Raw genomic sequence first — 18,751 nt, 5'->3', positions numbered from 1 at the left:
GTTGCTTTAGTGAGCTGTGCTCTGCCAGCTGTGGTCCGAAAGGAAGCTGGAGGAGAACTGCATCATCAGGATGGGCCAGTTGGGTTGTCCTGGGTCTTTGTCACCCATCCCCTCTCTTCTGGCAGAGGAGATCCCTGATCCTATAGCTAGAGAAGTCAAATCCAGACTTCTGTACGGCCTGTGGGCCCTGCCATCTGGCCGTCTCTGACCTTTTCAGCATCACCTGGCCCATTTTTAGTCCTTCAGCTGTTCCCAGCTCTTTCCAACCTTATGACCTTTGTCCCCCTTCTTACAATACACTTCCCTTTCTCTTTTATGTGGCTGAAATGTTGATTTCTCAGCAAGGCCCTTCCTGACTCCTCTATAGCTATTAACAAAAGAGGTACCTGCCTCTTAGCCTCTGTGAATGTCTTATTTGTTTCCTTACTGGTGCTTGTGACAGTCTGCATTTTTGTGTGTATTGGGGAGCTTGTCATCATGAGACTCCTACAGTAGGTTGTGAACTCTCTAAGGGCAGGGGCCCTGTGTTCCCTGTTCCCTGTTGGTTTCTGGCCCAGCCGTGGCCAGCATTCTGTACTTTATTGACATGACAAATGGCTTCTGTCTTCTAGGCGGCTGTGCATCCTAAAGGGCATTTATCCCCATGAGCCCAAACACAAGAAGAAGGTTAACAAGGGCTCCACAGCGGCCCGAACTTTTTACCTCATCAAAGACATCAAGTTTCTCCTCCACGAACCCATTGTCAACAAGTTCCGGGAATACAAGGTGAGGCCTGGTCTCTAGGGTCTGGTGGGTACCCGTCACAGCTCTGTGATCCACTAGCTATGACCCTGGGCAGCTTGCTAACCCTCTCTGAGGAAACCTATACAGGGAGGGAGGTGATCCTACCTTAAAGGGATGTTTTGAGGATTCTCCGAGATTACATACAGTAGGCATACCTCGCGTTATTGTGCCTTGTTCTGTTGTGCTTTGCAGACTTTGTGCTTTTTACAGATTGAAGGTTTGTGGCAACCCTGTGTTGAGTAGGTCTTTCAACGCCATTTTTCCAACAGCATGTGCTCACTTCATGTTTCTGTGTCACGTTTTGGTAATTCTCCCAACGTATCAAAATTTTTCATTATTATTTTATATGTTATGGTGATCTGTGGTCAGGGATCTTTGATGTTGCTATTGTAATTGTTTTGGAGCACCACACCATGCCCATATAAGATGGTGAACTTAAGCCATAAATGTGTGTATTCTGACTGCTCCACTGACTGGCTGTTGTCCTGTCTCTCTCCCTCACCTTGGGCCTCCCTATTCCCTGAGACACAATAATATTTAAATTAGGTCAATTAATAACCCTACAGTGGCCTCTAAGTGTTCATGTGAAAGACAGAGTTGTACATCTCTCACTTTATTAATAAATCAGAAGCTACACAAGATTAAACTTAGAGAGGAAGGCATGCTGAAAGCCAAGATAGGCTGAAAGCTAGGCGTCTTGGGCCAAAAAGTTAGTCAACTTGTGAATGCGAAGGAAAAGTTCTTGAATGAAATTAACAATGCTACTCCAGTGAACACGAATGATAAGAAAGTAAAACAGCCAGAGTTAACCAGATCTAGCTTAAGATAATTGATGAAAGTAGCTACACTAAACAACAGATTTTCAGTGTAGATGAGACAGCCTTCTATGGGAAGAAAATGCCATCTGTGACTTTCATAGCCAGAGAGAAGTCAATGCCTGGCTTCAAAACTTCGAAGGATAGGCTAGATTCTTCTCTTAGGGGCTAATGCAGCTGGTGACTTTAAGTTGAAGCCAGTGCCCATTTACCATTCTGAAAATCCCAGGGCCCTTAAGGATTATGCTAAATCTACTCTGCCTGTGTTTTAGAAATGGAACGACAAAGCCTGAATGACAGCACATCTGTTTACAGCATGGTTTGCTGAATATTTTAAGCCCACTTTTGAGACCTGCTGCTCAGAAAAAAGGATTCCTTTTAAAATATTACTGCTCAGTGACAATGCACCTGGACAACCAAAAGCTCTGATGGAGATGTACAAGATGATTAATGCTGTTTTCCTGCCTGCTAACGTAGTATCTATTATATTCTGCAGCCCATAGATCAAGGAGTCATTTTGACTTTCAAGTCATCTTATTTAAGAAATATATTTTGTAAGGCTATAGCTGCCATAGATAGTGATTCCTGTCATACAGATCTAGGCAAAGTAAATTGAAAACCTTCTGGAAAGGATTCATTATTATAGATTTCATAAAGAACATTCATGGGCCGGGCGCAGTGACTCATGCCTGTAATCCTAGCACTCTGGGAGGCCGAGGTGGGAGGATCGCTTGAGCTCAGGAGTTCGAGACCTGCCTGAGCAAGAGTGAGACCCTGTCTCTGTTAAATATAGAAAAATTAGCTGGGTGTGGTGGTGCGTGCCTGTAGTCCCAGCTACTCGGGAGGCTGCGGCAGGAAGATTGCTTGAGGCCAGGAGTTTGAGGTTGCTGTGAGCTAGGCTGACACCATGGCACTTGCTCGGGCAACACAGTGAGACTCAATCTCAAAAAAAAAAAAAAAACATTCATGATTCATGAGAGGAGGTCAAATGTCAACATTAACAAAGTTTTGAAGAAGTTGATTACAGCCGTCACAGATTACTTTAAGGGGTTCAAGACCTCAGTGGAGGAAATAACTGCAGATATGGTGGAAGCAGCAAGAGAACTAGAATTACAACAGAATTAGAAGCAGAGTCTGGAGATGTAACTGAATTGCAGCAATCTCACGATAAAACTTGAACAGATTAGGAGCTGCTTCTTGTGGGTGAGAAGGGAGTTTCTTGAGATGGAATCTCCTCCTGGTGAAGATGCCATGAACATTGTTGAAATGACAAGAGATTTAGAGTACTACATAATCTTAGTTGATGAAGCAATGGCAGGGTTTGAGAGGATTGACTCCAGCTTTGAAGGAAGTTGTACAGTGGGTAAAATGCTATCAAACAACATTGCATGATACAGTGCAATCTTTGCTTTTTTTTTTTTTTTTTTGGAGACAGAGTCTCGCTCTGTTGCCCAGGCTAGGGTACCGTGGCATCAGCCTAGTTCACAGGAACCTCCAACTGCTGGGCTCAAGCAATCCTTCTGCCTCGGCCTCCCAAGTAGCTGGGACTACAGGCATGCGACACCACACCTGGCTAATTTTTTTTTTTTCTGTTTTTAGTACCTGGCTAATTTTTTCTGCTTTTAATAGAGATGGGGTCTTTCTCCTGCTCAGGCTGGTCTCAAACTCCTGAGCTCAAGCAGTCCTCCTGCCTTGGCCTCCCAGAGTGCTAGGATTACAGGCATGAGCCACCATGCCTGGCCCCAGAGAAATCTTTCATGAAAGGAAAAGTCAATACATGTGGCACACTTCATTTTTGTCTTGTTTTCAGAAATTGCCACAGCCTCCCCAACCTTTAGCAACCACCGCCCTGATCAGTTAGCAGCCATCAACATCAAGGCAAGACCCCCACCATCAAAAAGATTACAACTCACTGAAGGTTCAGATGATCATTAGCATTTTAGCAGTAAAAAAATTTTTACAAAATTTTATTTTTAATTTTCCATGCACAGCATTAATATCTTTTTTTTTTAATAAGAGACAGGGTCTCACACTGTCATCCAGGCTGGGGCACAATGGTATCATCATAGCTCACTGCAGCCTCAAACACCTAGACTCAAGTGATCCTCCTGCCTCAGCCTCCTGAGTAGCTGAGACTGTAGGCATGTGCCACCATACCTGGCTAATTTTTCTTATATTTTGTGGAGATGTGGTCTCACTATGTTGCCCAGGCTGTCTGGAACTCTTGGCCTCAAGCGATCCTCCCACTTTGGCCCTCCAAAGTGCTGGGATTACAGGTGTGAGCCACTGTGCCAGGCGTGATATAAAATGTTTCAAAATTAAGGTATGTACATTGTTTTTTTAGGCACAATGCTCACTTAATAGACTCCAGTATAGTGTAAACATAACTTTTATGTGCGCTAGGAAACTAAAAAAATCATAACTCACTCTTTTGTGATACCCATTTTATTGCAACGGTCTAAAACCAAACCCACAATATCTCTCGGGTGTGCCTGTATATGGAAATCATTTATACAGAATCTGGTAAATGATTAGTGCTTTATCTGGTAAAGTTTTCCCTGCTTCTTCCTGAAAGATTAAATTTTTTTGCTCTTGAGGCAAAGATGGTGCTTTTGGGGGCTTTCCTGTGTGTTCTCTGCCCAGAGAAATAGTTCCTGTTCTGATTCTTGCTGAGATTGCTCCCAAGAGACCAACCCTTTTATTCCTCAAATAGAAATCATTAAATGCTCACATACCACAGAGAAAGCAGAAACCTATTTGTACCAAATGCAAGTAATAGAAAGTAGACAGTTGCTACTGAAACCTTTGACTGGGAGCAGGGCCGGACTGTGGCCCCTGGCCTGGAGGCATTGGGTGCCACCTGGTGACCTATAGGGGACTGGGCAGCAGCTGCCTGCCAGCCCTGTTGCCCAAGCCCATTGAGGTGTATAGCCGGACCTTTTATGCTGCTGGGCTTTGCAGCTACATCAGCTCACTGTGTTGGAAGCAGACCCATAATAGGAGATGGCTGTCCCAGAGCTGCTGTCCATAATCCCAGAAGAGGTAGCCTTTGAGCTTCTGAGGAGTACAGGGGCTAGGCCTGAACAGACGTGCTCGGAGGGAAGAAGTCAGTTGGCTTGGAGGACCTGACCCCACGACCCCATACATTTTCTGGATGCCTCAGTGCCCCACATGGACCCACAGCTTGTTTCATGCTGACACAGTCTGGCGTTGGGAATGCAAGTCAGTCCTTCCCACCCTAATCTGCCTCAGTGGCAGGTCACTTGGCCTCTCTTCTTGGCTGGAAATGGGGCTGCAGTGCCTTGCCTTCCTTCCACATAAACGTGTGGAGTCAGCACATCTGTGCATTGTCAGAAGGGGTGCCTGGTCTAGCTGTGCAGGTTAACATAGGTCAGTCTTCGTGCTCTTTGGATTTGGCTGTTTTGCAAATCCTGGGCCAAGAGGGCTGGTCACACAGGCAGACAGCCGTGTCCAGCTTTCAGGACTCGTTGAGAGTCCTCCCACCCCACAAATCCAGCTCCATGGGAGAGGGGTGTCCAGGAGCACTTGGCCCCAGCATCAGTGGTCTCTTCCAGGTGTTTGTCCGGAAGCTCCGGAAGGCCTACGGGAAGAGTGAGTGGAACACTGTCGAGCGCCTGAAGGATAATAAGCCCAACTACAAACTTGACCACATCATCAAGGAACGGTGAGTGCTGAGCCCCTTAGAACCCTGCTCTCTCAGCCTGGGCAACATAGCAAGACTCCATCTCTACAAAAAGTTTTTTAAAAATTAGCCAGGTAGGCCGGGCATGGTGGCTCATGCCTGTAATCCTAGCACTCTGGGAGGCTGAGGTGGGCGGATTGCTCAAGGTCAGGAGTTCAAGACCAGCCTGAGCAAGAGTGAGACCCCGTCTCTATTAAAAATTAATAAATAAATAAATAAAAGTTAAAAAAAAAAAATTAGCCAGGTATGGTGGTGCACACCTGTAGTCCCAGCTACTTGGGAGGCCGAAGCAGGAGGATCACTTGAGTCTAGGAGTTCGAGGCTGCAGTGAGCTATGATCATGCCACTGCACTTGAACATAGGCAATAGAGCAAGACCCCGGCTCTTAAACAGAACACTGCTTTCTGTTCATTCTCTGCCAGGCCCTGTCCTAGCACTGGGGATGCAGTAGGGGACAAGACCAAGACCCTGCTCAAAGAGGTTGCATCCTTTTGGAGGAGGCAGACCAGAAACCAAACTGGCAAATCACTGTAGTGATTGCAAGTTGCAGAGAGTGCCATGAGGGATGTGAACAGCGTGAAGGGGACTGGGGGAGGTATGTTAGTTAAAAGCTTATCATAGGAGACATGTGAGGGGAGACATTTGAGCCAGTCAAGGGAAGCACGTTCCTAGCAGAAGCAGTAGGAAGTGCAAAGGCCCTGTGGTGGGAAAGAGCCAGAGCTCTAGGGCTGCACATAGGGTACATGGTGAGACCTGGGAGACATGGCTGGACACTTCTGGTCTAAACCGTTCCAGCCTTCTCAGAAGTCCCCTCATTCATCAGCTAAATCAGTGTCTCCTAACCAGCGGTGATTTTGCCCCCTGGGGGACATTTGGCAATGTCTAGAGACACTTGTTTCTCACCACTTGGATGGGTGTGCTATTGGTATGTGGTGGATAGAGGCCAGGGATGCTGCCAAATGCCCCACAATGCACAGAATAGCCCCCCACAACACAGAACAGTCTGGCCCAAAATGTCAGTAGTGGTAAAGTTTACAAACCCTGGGCTAGTGAGTATATATCTTCTCTTGGGGCTGATGACCCAGGAACACTTAGCTCCAGGATGGATGGGCTTGGCTGCATTCAGCCCACTGTGGGCTGTCACAGGGAGAGCCCTGGCCTAGGAGCTAGACAGCTCTCACACCAGCCCAGAGCTGGGCGGCCAGAGCACAGTTCCTGCTCTGAGCGAGTCCTCATCGCTAACAGAGAGGAGGTGATGGTAGTTCCTGTCCTGACTATGACACATAGCTGTTATGTGAAACAAATGAAAAAAATGCACAAGAAAAAAGTAAGAGCCTGGACTCATACACCAGGTGGTGGTTTGGTTGTGGTGTTCCCATTCCATATCATTCCCCCTTCCCCTTAGCCAGAGCCAGAGCTTCAGGAAAAAAAACAGGTGGCTCAGAAATGGCCAATGTCGTTTCTGCAAAAGGCCTGGGTACTCGGTTTCATGTGCAAGGTGGTGAGTTAGGAAACCACGAGCCACCAGAGGGAGCCAATTGAGGTTCTTGCTGATGTACTACAAAACCAGACACCTCCCCTGCGGCTGCCTCATGAGGTCCCTGCAGGCCTTTCTTCCATCTTGGCCTGAGTTCAAAGACCTGGAAGTCCTCTCCTGGCTCATTACAGTGAGTAATGCCATCTGAGGCTGGAAGGACCTTGGGGCGATGTCTCATCCCATGGCTTTCAGAGTCTTTCATTTTGTTTTGTTTTTGAGACAGGATCTCGCTCTGTCACCCAGGCTGGAGTACAGTGGCAAAATCACAGCTCACTGCAACCTGGGATTCCTGGGCTCAAGCAATCCTTCTGCCTCAGCCTCCTGAGTAGGTAGGACTACAGGTGTGCACCACCGTGCCTGGCTAATTTTTTTTCGTTTTGTTTTTTTTGGGCAGAGACAGAGAGACAGGGTCTCGCTATGTTGCCCAGGCTGGTCTCAAACTCCTGGGCTCAAATGATCATCCTGCCTCAGCCTCCCAAAGTGCTAGGATTATAGGCATGAGCCACTGTGCCCAGCCCAGAGTCCTTTCAGAAATAGCAGAACCCTTTCTTCAAAAGGAAGCTTCCTGGAAGGCAGTTTGGATGCCAGAGGTTCTGGCAGCAGATCTGGCTGTGGGAGGGAGGCTTGAAGCCCTGTCTGTCTGTCCACTTGGTCCTAAGGCATTTAGTTCTAGGAAGCTACAAGAGCCCAGTTTTAAACCAACCAGTCTGGTCTAACGATGTCATTTTCTAGATGAAACTGGGGCTGGGTGAGGCCAAGTGAACCACCCTGGATCACAGTTCAGAATGGGACTGGAATCCAGGGATTATCACTCATGGTGCAGTGTCTTCTCCATGCCCCACACCTCTGTCCCTCAGCAGGGCAGCCACACAGTAGTGGATCCTGCCTAGGGAGGCTCATTCTCATCGGCTTCCTCGTTTACCACTGGATTCCTGGAAGCACGTTCTTGACTCTGGCTCTTCCTGACCCAGGACCCAATTCTCTAGGTCTCATTGGTTCTGCCAACTAGACAGGGGTTTGGGTGATAGGAGACAAGGAAGACATAATGCCTTCTGGTGCCCTATGCCTGCCCTATCAGGCAGCCCCTTCACAGCCCCAGCCTGCTAGGGCAACTTCATGTTTTTCTTTTTTTGAGACAGAGTCTCACTCTGTTGCCCGGGCTAGAGTGCCATGGCATCAGCCTAGCTCACAGCAACCTCAAACTCCTAGGCTTAAGGGATCCCCCTGCCTCAGCCTCCCGTGTAGCTGAGACTACAGGTGCGAGCCACCATGTCTGGCTAATTTTTTCTATTTTTAGTAGAGATAGGGTCTCCCTCTTGCTCAGGCTGGTCTCGAACTGGTGACCTCAAGTGATCCTCCCGTCTTGGCCTCCCAGAGTGCTAGGATTACAGGCGTGAGCCACCGCGCCCGGTCAGCTTTGTGTTTTTCTGTTTTCCATCTTGGACCTCCTGATAGATTTTCTTTTAACTAAAGTTTCTGCCTCAAAAAGAGTCAGAGAAAAAAAAAAAAGAGAGAGCCACTGACTTCATCTACCCTCATTCACCACGAAATACGGAAGTGGGTCAAGGCTGGGTGAGCAGTGGTTGTCTCGAGGATTCCTGTCAGGATCACCCTGGTTAAGGGGTTCCTCCCAGGGCTATTCCCAGGCCTGTGGCCAGCTGTGGGGAAGCTGCTACTGCCAGGTCAGGAGGCAGTGTCAAGGCCTGGCTTGGGGAATAGGCCTCTGGGGTGGGGCCAGGTCAGGACCCCCCTGGGAGCCCAGGCTAAACTAGCCTTAAGCGCTGCCCTCCTGGCCGTGCAGGTACCCCACGTTCATCGACGCTCTGCGGGACCTGGATGATGCCCTCTCCATGTGCTTCCTCTTTTCCACCTTCCCACGGACTGGCAAGTGCCACGTGAACACCATTCAGCTCTGCCGCCGGCTCACTGTGGAGTTCATGCACTACGTCATTGCCGCCCGTGCCCTGCGCAAGGTGAGCCTGGGACACCTGGCGGGCACCCTCCCCCTGCCCCCCCACCCCATGGTCTTCACCGTGCTGTTTGTCCCCGCCCAGGTCTTCCTGTCCATCAAAGGCATCTACTACCAGGCCGAGGTGCTGGGACAGCCCATCGTGTGGATCACACCCTACGCCTTCTCCCATGATGTGAGTGTGCCCGTGGGGAGGGGCTCGAGCTGGCTGCTAGACAGACATGGGGGCGTGGAGAAAGGAGGGTTTTGCTGTCCTGTGGAGTCCAGCTGGGGTCCTGATTGTTGGCAGGAGGTGGCCTGGGATGGGGGGAATGTGCTACATACAGAGCTTGAAAGTTAAGAGCAGGAGCCCTGAGCCAGCCCAGCTACAGCACCTGTCAGCTGCCTGACCTTGGACGTGTTCCTTCTTCACTCTGCACCTCACTCACTGGTGTCTGAGCCTTGTCGTCAGGATATAAGGACAAAACATTAACAGTGCCCAGGGCTTGGCCCTTTAGAGTGCTCAGTGAACAGCGAGGGCAGCTACCCTGGGCCGGGCCCTGCCTGCTCACCCAGCACCATGTAGTGCCACTGCAGGGACAGTGGCAGAGCCCTGCCCTGCCTGCAGACCCACTGGGGTCCTCATCCCCACTCTGCTGCTGACAGCTGCCTAACCTTAGCCCAACTGCTTTGTCTCCCGCCTCTGCATCCTCCTCCCTGCCACGTCTGCCCCACGGGGCTAGAGGATTGGGCGGGCTGGGGAGGAAGAGCCCTGCTTCTTACTGATCTTCTAATCCTGGGAGTTGCTGGTGGGGATCCACTGAGAGGAATCCTCGTTTTGTCTCTGTGTGAAGATACCATTAGCTTCTGGTCCCCCAGAGGGTCTGGGCCAGGCTCCTCGCTCTGTGGGCCTGCATTTGGCCCAACTTCCTGCTTATTCCTTGAGTGGGAACTGATGCCTTCAGCAGAGTGCAGATGCTACCAGCCTGGCCGAACAGGCCGACCCAGGCTCTCCCAAGGCCCTGGGCTGGTGGGGCTGCAAGGGCCGGAACCTGTCCTGACTGCGTGGCTGCCTGGTGGTGAGGCTGCAGCCTGTTTGTGGGCAAGAGGCGGGCTTGGCCCTCAGCAGTCCCTGCACCCACTCCCTGAGGTGGGCGTGGGTGGTCAGAGCCTGTGGCTCTTCCTCCCTCTTTCCCTCTCCATTCCTCCTCTCCTCCTCCTTCCTTCCTGCCTTCCTCTCTGGCCCTCTCTGTCCTTCCTTTTCTCTGATGTCCCACCCCCATGCTGCTCAGACTGGTCTTTGTATGTCCTTCTGGGTGGTGAATAGGGCCCTGTGGAGGGCTGGCCTCCACGCAGCTGGCCCTGGGGGGAGGGAAGGGTCCACCCATTCTTCCTTCCTCCCTGGCCAGTTTGCTGCCACTGCTTCCTCTCAGTAGAGGATAGGGGACTGGTACTAGGTCATAGCAGGGGCCCTGGTGTGCCCCTCCCCTGAACAGCCAGTGTTGGGCCCACAGCAGTGGGACCCAGGCTGGTAGTGGGGGCAGGGGCACTCTGCTCAGTGCCGTGCTATGGGAAGTGGGGTTGGTGCCCCCTAGGCCCATGGGGGACTCTGGCAGATTCTCACGAAAGGATGGAGGTGTGTGTGCGGGGACAGGCAGGGTACCTCTTGGCCCCTGACCTCCAACAGCACAGGTCACTGCCTGGCAGGAGAATAGGGAAACAGCCCAGAGTCACCCCTGATGATGGTTATCCATATTGACATTGCTCAGAACAGCCTGCCGTTCCCAGGGGTCAGCAGGCCTCCCTGATTTTAGGGGGCAGTGTCATTCAGGAGTCTAGGTACTTCTGTCTAGGTCTCAGATCATTGCCCCATTTTGCTTTTTTAACTCCTTAAGGGCAAAAATGAGCCCTCTTGCTTGCTGGGTTGGCAGCTTGTGAGGGTGGCTCTGTGCCTTTCTTTGCCCCAAGGAAGTAGTTTCTCTGCCCACCATTTCCCAAGACCTCCCTGGGGTTGAGCCAGGCCAGCTGCCTGTACCTATCCTGGGCCCTCGGCTTGGGCCTGAGGAGGGGCTACTGACTTCTGAATGTCCACCCCAAGGCTCTTGCTAGGACGTGGATGGGCTGAGTCCTGTGCCCCCACTGCCCCCAGTTGGGCCTGACCTTCCCTAGTCACCTTAGTCGCCCAAGGTTTTATCAGCCTTTCCTCTGGGCCAGGGATGGTGCTAGGCTCTGGGAGGGCTGTGCTGCTGATACTTAACAAGCTAGCCCTAGAGCAGGCATCAAACAAAGCTTGTGGGATGGGTGATGGAGAAGGCACGCCCTCCGACTAGGTCGGGGAAAGCAGTCTCTCCAAGGACAAAAGTCTGAGCTAGACTTGAAGGATGATGGCGCAGGAGAGGGGAGGGCCAGTGAGACCTCCTCTGAATCCCCCCTCTTTATGGTATGGGGGTCTGACAAACCCTCGGGACCCCTATCTAGAGCCCTACTTGCTCAGAGTGCCCTTGGGTGGGGACATGCCATGCCACCCTTTGCCTAGGGCAGCATTCCCAAGGCAGGGCTGTTCTCAAGTTGCATGGGGTCCTCGGGTAGGTCAGACATGCCCCCCATGTGGGTTCTCTGTTCCTCCTGTGCTCCCCAGCACCCGACAGACGTGGACTACAGGGTCATGGCCACCTTCACCGAGTTCTACACCACCTTGCTGGGCTTTGTCAACTTCCGCCTCTACCAGTCGCTCAACCTCCACTACCCTCCCAAGGTAGGCCTACCCCAGCGCCTCTGCCCACGGTGCAAGGGCCACAGCCTTCTCCACATGAAGGTGAGGGACTGTGGTGTCTTCATATCTCTGCCCTTCCACTTGCCTCCCAGCTTGAGAGTCAGGCCCACGCAGAGGCACAGACTGGTGAGGGCACCTACGCACTGGATTCCGAGAGCTCTATGGAGGTGAGAGAGGCTTCTCCCCTGGGGGGTGGTCCCTGTTCCTAGCACCTCTGGGGATCTGGCCCTGGGTGAGTGGTCTCAGGGCCTAACCCTTGGAACCCAAACCCACTGATGGCCCAAAATCGTCACTGCTGCCCCTCCCCACCCTGGCCACACACCAGGCAAGGTCCCCCACCTGTAAGTAGCCGCCCTGCTTCTGTCCTATAGAAACTGGCAGCCCTTAGTGCCAGCCTGGCCCGGGTGGTGGTGCCTGCTGTGGAGGAGGAGGCCGAAGTAGATGAGTTTCCTGCCGATGGGGTAAGCGCTGCACTCCCTTCCAGAAGGGAGTTGGAAGGGGAATGGGAGCTGGCATCCAGAAGATCTAGGATCTAGAAGATGCTGGGGAGGGTGTCACCTCCAATCCTGGCCCTGCAGCGGTGGTGCGAGGCCTGGCCCTTCTTTCCGCAGGAGGTGGCGGTGCAGGAGGAGGAACACAGGAAGGAGCTGGAAGCACAGGAAAAGCACAAGAAGCTTTTTGAGGGCCTGAAGTTCTTCCTGAATCGCGAGGTACCCCGAGAAGCCCTGGCCTTCATCATCAGGTAAGGGGGCTCGAGGGCTGGCTGACAGCTCTGCCACACTCTGGTTTGGGTCCTGCCCTGCAAGTCCTTTGGTAACATCGAGACGGCACCATTTTCCACCTTTTACAGGGAAAGCGCTGAGCACGTAGGAGGCACTCGACAAAGGGTGGAGCTGCCATCACTTTATTACCAGCTTGGGCACAAGGATGGGCAGTGGGTGAAAGGTCTCCACTAGGCCAGGACTAGAGGTGTGGGCACAGACGGAAGGATCCTGGGGTGGGGAGGGGACAGCTGCATCCTAAGAGGGTGAGTTTGTGGGCCGGGATGCCAGCGAGTCCAAGCGTAGGCAGCTCATACCTGGGCACTGTGTGTGCTCTCTGTGCCTGTAGGAGTTTTGGGGGGGAAGTGTCCTGGGACAAGTCTGTCTGCATTGGGGCCACCTATGACGTCACGGACTCCTGCATCACCCACCAGATTATTGACCGGCCTGGGCAACAGACCTCCGTCATTGGCAGGTAGGCCCCTAAGGCCCTCATTGGGATTTCTGGGGGTAGAGGTCTGTCTCAGAGGGATACCATGGGACCTTGGATTGCTCTCTGTGACCTGTATTCGCCCACCACTCTGAACCAGGTACTACGTGCAGCCCCAGTGGGTGTTTGACTCTGTGAACGCCCGGCTCCTCCTCCCTGTGGCAGAGTACTTCCCTGGCGTGCAGCTGCCCCCGCACCTCTCGCCCTTCGTGTCCGAGAAGGAAGGAGATTACATCCCCCCTGAGAAGCTGAAGCTGCTGGCTCTGCAGCGGGGAGAGGACCCAGGTGAGCGGGAAGGGGCTGGGCAGCGAGGTGGACAGGCCCCTCTGTGCTGGCCCTGGCTGCAAAGGTGGCAGGCTCCAGGGAACAGAGCCACAGGAGCAATCAGCCCTTTGGAGGAAAGCTTAGGAAAAGCCTGTACATCCTACACTCAGGTGTTATTTGACATTCAGGGTAACTGAGCAGAGGAATGGGCTAAGTTGTCATCAGTATTTACACAGGAGATATCAGAGCTCAGGAGTGGGGTCTTGCAGTTTCTTTGGAAGGCAGCTGGGGCTGCGGGGAGGTGCCAGAAGGGGCCACAGTTGGAACAGTCCTGAACTGCCTTTGGAATGTCCCCGTGGGTGAAGACAGCAGGGTCAGAGAGGATGGTGCCTGGGCCTGTTCTCACCCTTCCAGGAAAAAGCAGGCATTCAGAAGTTGTTCAGTCTGGTCAACATAGTAAGACCCCAACTCTACAAAAAACAAATTAGCCAGGCGTGGTGGCGCACACCTGTAGTCCCAGCCACTGAGACTGAGGCTGGGAGGCTGAGGCAGGGGTATCGCTTGACCCCACGAGTTCGAGGTTATAGTAAGCTGTGACGATGTCACTATACTCCAGCCTGGGCGACAGAACGAGACCCTGTCTCAAAAAAAAAAAAAAAGAAGTTATTGAGTTATTGGCTGTCTATAGGAAACTTGAATGAGTCAGAAGAGGAGGAGGAAGAGGAGGAAGACAACGAAGACGATGGTGATGAAGCGGGAGAAAATGAAGAAGAGGAGAAAGATGTGGAGACTGGTTCAGAAAAGGAGGAAGAAGCCCGACTGACAGCCCTGGAGGAGCAGAGGATGGAGGGGAAGGTATGGGGGTGCTGGGTTGGGGTGCAGCCTGGGAAGTGTCCCCACTGGCCACTTGGTGTCCACCCTGGCCCAGAAAAGCAGGAGCCAGGGGACCGGCGGGGGAGGGTGAACTGCCCCCACAAACATCCTGCCTGTGTCCCCAGAAGCCCCGGGTGATGGAAGGCACCGTGAAGCTGGAGGACAAGCAGCGGCTGGCCCACGAGGAGGAGAGCGAGGCCAAGCGCCTGGCCATCATGATGATGAGGAAGCGGGAGAAGTACCTGTACAACAAGATCATGTTTGGCAAGAGGCGCAAAATCCGCGAGGTAAGTCCTGGCCGCCTACCTGAGACCTTGGTTATGGCCACCTATGTGAACTTAGGTGAATTTAGGCCTCTGGTTCTCCTCTGGGCAGACGCTGTGCCTCTCCCGTGTTTTCCTGAGGTCACCTGCCTGGCCCAGCCCAGCCTCTGGGGCCCCACCCAGGCCTGTGTAGGCATCTTGGTACCACGAGTTCTGGCCCTAGCTTTCCTTGGGGCTTCATTCCCTTCCTGCACCTGGCTGTTCCTGAGTCTGCTGGGATCTGGGAACTGGGAATGGATCAATCCTAGCAGATCCAGGGACTGTGGGAGGCTTGCGTTAAGCTTCTCTCTTTTTTTTTTTTTCTTGTTCACAAAGCCACATATGCTTGTTTTAAAAAAATTGCCATATGTGGTGGCTCCTGACTGCAGTCCCAGCTACTGAGGAGGCTGAGGCAGGAGGATCACGTGAGCCCAGGAATTTGAGGCTGCAGTGAGCTATGATCATGCCACTGCGCTCCAGCTCAGGCAACAGAGCAAGACCCTATCTAAAATACATACATACATTCATACATAAACTAACAGACAAACTCATGCACCCAGAACTCTGTAATGGGTGGTGCAGAAGTGGCTCATAGTCCTCTCAGAGTAGAGTGATCTATAGTACCAGCCCCCCGGCTTCTCTTTTCCATGTAATAACACATTGTTTTGAAGTGTGATTTTTTGTTGTTGTTGTTCAACTGTAATATGAACTTCTTTTTATGATGAAATACAATGTGTGGTCTGTCCCCTACCAATAAAGTGTCGTAAAGGGAAGGGTGGGGCATATTTTTTCCCCATGAAAAAGTGGATCAGGTGGATTTTTTTCCAGGGGGAGTTTGCCTGTGAGCTTTTTTGGAAGCTCTGTTTTTAAGGGACAGTGTTGAGAAGAAGGAAGGAGATTCTCCTCCTCTTGCCCATCCTCACACACATCCCAGCCTGATTTCCCCCTTCCTCCCCACAGGCCAATAAGCTGGCAGAGAAGCGGAAAGCCCATGATGAGGCCGTGAGGTCTGAGAAGAAGGCCAAGAAGGCAAGGCCGGTGTGAGCGCCGGCGGCCCCTCCCTAGGCTGAGACCAGTTCCTGGCAGCTGGGCGTGGAAAAGGCAGGCCAAAGGACCTAAGCTTGGTGACAGACCAGAGTCACCTCTGTTCTCATTCCCCCTTTTCCCCTGGCCAGCCCTGGCCCCTTCATGCTCTCTGGCTGGAGCCATGGGCAGCTCTGGCCTCCCTTGGTGGCTTCCAGCTGGTAGCTGAACAGAGAAGCGGCCTCTGTGCCCAACCTGATTCTGTGCTCCCAGAAGACAGTGCAGGAGCCTAACCAGCCCCTCACCTGCTGCCCCCATTCACCCTGGCTTTGCACAGCTCTCCACCCCCATGGTTGGACCCATGATTCTTGGGGTGTTGTGATGAGGTGACGGTCGGGGGTTTGGTATTTGTTATTAAACAGCTAGACTTTTGCAGTCAGTTGGATTCTGTGTTCATGAGCCTTCCTGAGGTTGGAGAAGGGCCACCTAACACTCTGCCGGTATTTACCGAGGTGGACCTGGGCGCTGCTCAGAGCTTGCAGTGTCCAAGGACCCCTCCAGGTCCAGGAATTCCAGAAGGGAGGTACAGAGGTTGTGGGCTTGAGCTCTACATCGGCCAGACCTTGGCTCACATCCTAGCCCAGGCATTTTCCCTCTGTGAACTTGCTTCCTCCTGTGTAAATTATTGGTAGAAATTCTGGAGTCTTTTCAAAGGGATGTGTTGAGGGTTTAGTGATAACCTTATCTGTGGACTCAGTAGTGTTAGGTGTGTAGTAAGGACTTAGTAAACACCAACTGATTTTCATCACTTCCTGCTGGAGTTGGCCAAGTAGGGAAAAGCCAGAGCCTGATTTGTGGGGGCCTGAGGTGAGGGGCCTCCCCTGCTTGCTCTTGTGGGCTCGTGGGCAGAATAACGCCCAGTTGTGGGCATTGCCAGCAGCCCGACCTGTGACCCTGCAGACGCCAGCAGTGCCCCTGCTGAGGCCAAGGAGATACGCCCTTGCCTGGGACCGTGCATCACAGCAGAGGCAGGCTGGAACCCAAGGCCCTGGGTGCTCACTCTGAGCCCCTCCCAGGACAGACTCCTCAGGGTACCCTTGTCCAGAGCTGGGCCTGGCTGAGGAAGTGTGGATTTGGAACTGGGCTCCTCCTCCGAATGTAGGCACCTGGGCCTAGCCGCCAGCCTGTCACCGTTTGCTGGCTATGTGGGCAGAGGATATTTTGGGGGGCAGTGGCTGTAGGCCCATCCTGTGCAGGGGAGAAGGCAAGAGCTTGTGCAGGCTTTGCCTTGGGGAGCAAAGAAGTCTTGGGCCCCAGTCTCAGCTAGGTATCGCAGCGTGGGGGAGGAGAGGGCTATGTGCCATGCCCATGGCCGTGGGGTGCAGGTTACCTCCAGAGCAGAGACAGAGGGTCCGGACCTCTGGAGCCAGAGCCTGTAACCCCAGGGGACAACTCAGGCCTGCCTGGGTGCATGTGCATTCTGGGGCCACACGGTTGGGGAGCAGGCCCATCAGATATGGAAAATCCCTGGCAGCCATGCTGATGTGGAATTTTCCCCATTCCACAGTCGCCCAGTACTGGCGGGGGCAGTGGGGTTCTGACGTGGCCCATGCCCCACTGGCTGGCCAGCTGGTCCTGTGCTGCCCACAGCTGGAGCTGAGAATTCCTGGCTCTGGGCGTGCATTGTCCCCCATCCTTGGTCCTGCTCCTCTGGGATGAAGGAGGAAAACCTGGGCCTGGATGGGACACCTGATCTCTGACAGCCCAGCTCAGCTCTGATGGGCGTCCTAGAGAGGAGGGGTCAGCTGAGACCTCCAGTGGCAAAACCAGGTGGAGCTAAGTCTCTTGCCTGAGCTCCCTTCAGGGATCCTGGCGCCTTCCCTCCCTCCCGTGGGTGCCCAAAATGTACTGTCCCGGGTCTGCACCGACTGGAGCAGGAGGCCATACCTTCCATCGGATCCTCAGGGATCCTGAGGGCCCCAGAGCCGTGGCTGCACTCCCCCACCTCCCACCCCCCACCAAGCCCCAGGCATCCTCGAGTCCTCTCCGGGGCTGGAGCTCGACTGAGCCAAAGGGCCGGCGGCGGGACAATGGCCCCGTTGGCGCCCCGGAGACAAATGGGCCTTGTTGGGCCGGCAGCGGGGGCAGCAGCATTGCGCTCCAGGCCTCTGAATGCGGCTTCTGTGCGTCTCTAGCGGGCGCGGAGGGGCCAGGCCGGGGCGGGGAGGGGGCCAGGGCCGGGGACGCCCATTGGCCGCGGTGCCGGGGGCCGGGCCAGGCTGGCGGCCGCACCTGGCCGGAGCGGGCGCGTAGCGTCGGTGGGGGCGGGTGCATGGACCAGGCCTGGCGGAGCTGGGGGCCCGGGCGGGTGCGCCCCGCCGCCCAGTGAGCGCCCGGGCGGCGCGGCCCGGGCCGAGCCAGCCACGCTGAACCCAAGGAGGACAGGGACAAGGTATGACCCGGGATCCAGCACCCACTGCCAGCTTGCGCCCTGCCTCAGTCTACACCCCTGGGGACCCACTCATATTACCCCAACCCCCAGACTGCTCCAGGGTCTGGGTGCTCCTATTCACTGCCAGAGGGTGGCCCGGCTGGGACCAGGGAGGGCACAGGCTAGTGCTCACGCTGCCCTTGATTTCTTCCCCTGGCCCCCCCTTTCCAGAGCTTACCCAGTCCCCGAAGGTGGGGTGGGTGGGGCAGGAGAAGGCAGGCTGCTGGGGCTGGGCTGGGTCTGGGAGTGTGTTAATGATTAATCTTGGATGCAGTGGCCTGAGCCCTAGGGGAGGAGGTGCAAGGATCTCCCCTCTCCCCATTAGCCCTCCCCAGAAGGGGGCATTAGAGCAGGGGCTGGGGACTATGGGAAGGGATGGATCCCCCTTGCTGGGGAAAGGCCCTGACCTGTTCCCCAGTGGAAGCAAGGCCACCAAGGAGATGCTTGAGGGTGTGTGGGGGACAAACACTTGTATTCGAGAACGGTCCCATAGGAAATCCTGCAGTTCCCCGGTTTCCTGCGCCAATGCCCAGGAGGAGGGTCCAGCTTGGTCTGCCCCTGTGGTGCCACACCAACACTTTGTAACAGCACAGAGTACAGTTCAGACTGTGGTCCCTTCCCAATGGGGAGGGCCCTCCCCAGCTGCCCAGAGCAGGAGAGGTGACGGGTACACATCTGGCTGCTGTAACTCACACCAGGAGAAGGGGAGGGAGAGATGGCAGCAGGTCTGACACCTGATCCCCCAAGTGGCCCTGGTGACAGGTGCCATGGAAATCCTCCAGAGGCGGGAGAGGTGTGGAGAACTGCCTGGTCCAGTTGGGAGTATCCAACCTCTTCCTTTACTGAGGGGGTGACCTGAGGCCCAGAGAGACTGAGGCTTGGCCAGGGCCACACAGCGGGGCAGGCCTGGGCTGGAGCAGCTCCTAAGCTGCACTGTCCCTTGCCCTGTGAACGAAGCATTGCTACTTATCCCCGTCATCCAGAGGGG

At 53.9% G+C, this 18,751-nt stretch overlaps 2 protein-coding genes across 4 annotated transcripts in view; both read left to right on the top strand.

The window, feature by feature from the left end:
* The window catches only part of PES1 (pescadillo ribosomal biogenesis factor 1), a 23,368-nt gene extending 7,663 nt beyond the window's left edge, over positions 1-15,705 (top strand). Inside the window, exons 3-15 of one of the 2 annotated variants that reach the window (XM_012657984.1) lie at positions 612-765; positions 5,174-5,283; positions 8,640-8,811; positions 8,893-8,982; positions 11,425-11,541; positions 11,652-11,726; positions 11,931-12,020; positions 12,171-12,301; positions 12,670-12,795; positions 12,911-13,095; positions 13,763-13,929; positions 14,073-14,234; positions 15,210-15,705. In XM_012657984.1, the coding sequence (XP_012513438.1) occupies positions 612-765; positions 5,174-5,283; positions 8,640-8,811; positions 8,893-8,982; positions 11,425-11,541; positions 11,652-11,726; positions 11,931-12,020; positions 12,171-12,301; positions 12,670-12,795; positions 12,911-13,095; positions 13,763-13,929; positions 14,073-14,234; positions 15,210-15,293 (1,663 nt within the window). In that variant the 3' untranslated portion in view covers positions 15,294-15,705. The remainder of the gene's footprint in view (positions 1-611; positions 766-5,173; positions 5,284-8,639; positions 8,812-8,892; positions 8,983-11,424; positions 11,542-11,651; positions 11,727-11,930; positions 12,021-12,170; positions 12,302-12,669; positions 12,796-12,910; positions 13,096-13,762; positions 13,930-14,072; positions 14,235-15,209) is intronic. The other variant, XM_012657985.1, reaches the window with a different exon arrangement.
* The window catches only part of GAL3ST1 (galactose-3-O-sulfotransferase 1), a 27,456-nt gene continuing 15,768 nt past the window's right edge, over positions 7,064-18,751 (top strand). The window contains exon 1 of one of the 2 annotated variants that reach the window (XM_012657986.1): positions 7,064-7,179. The gene's annotated coding sequence lies outside the window, so the exon portion shown is untranslated. Of the gene's footprint in view, positions 7,180-12,043; positions 12,050-18,751 lie in introns of those variants that run through there. The other variant, XM_012657988.1, reaches the window with a different exon arrangement.

The sequence above is a fragment of the Propithecus coquereli genome, unplaced genomic scaffold (genome assembly GCF_000956105.1).
Source record: "Propithecus coquereli isolate 6110/MARCELLA unplaced genomic scaffold, Pcoq_1.0 Scaffold567, whole genome shotgun sequence".
Lineage (NCBI taxonomy): Eukaryota > Metazoa > Chordata > Mammalia > Primates > Indriidae > Propithecus > Propithecus coquereli.
This window is presented reverse-complemented; position numbering and strand designations above follow the sequence as displayed.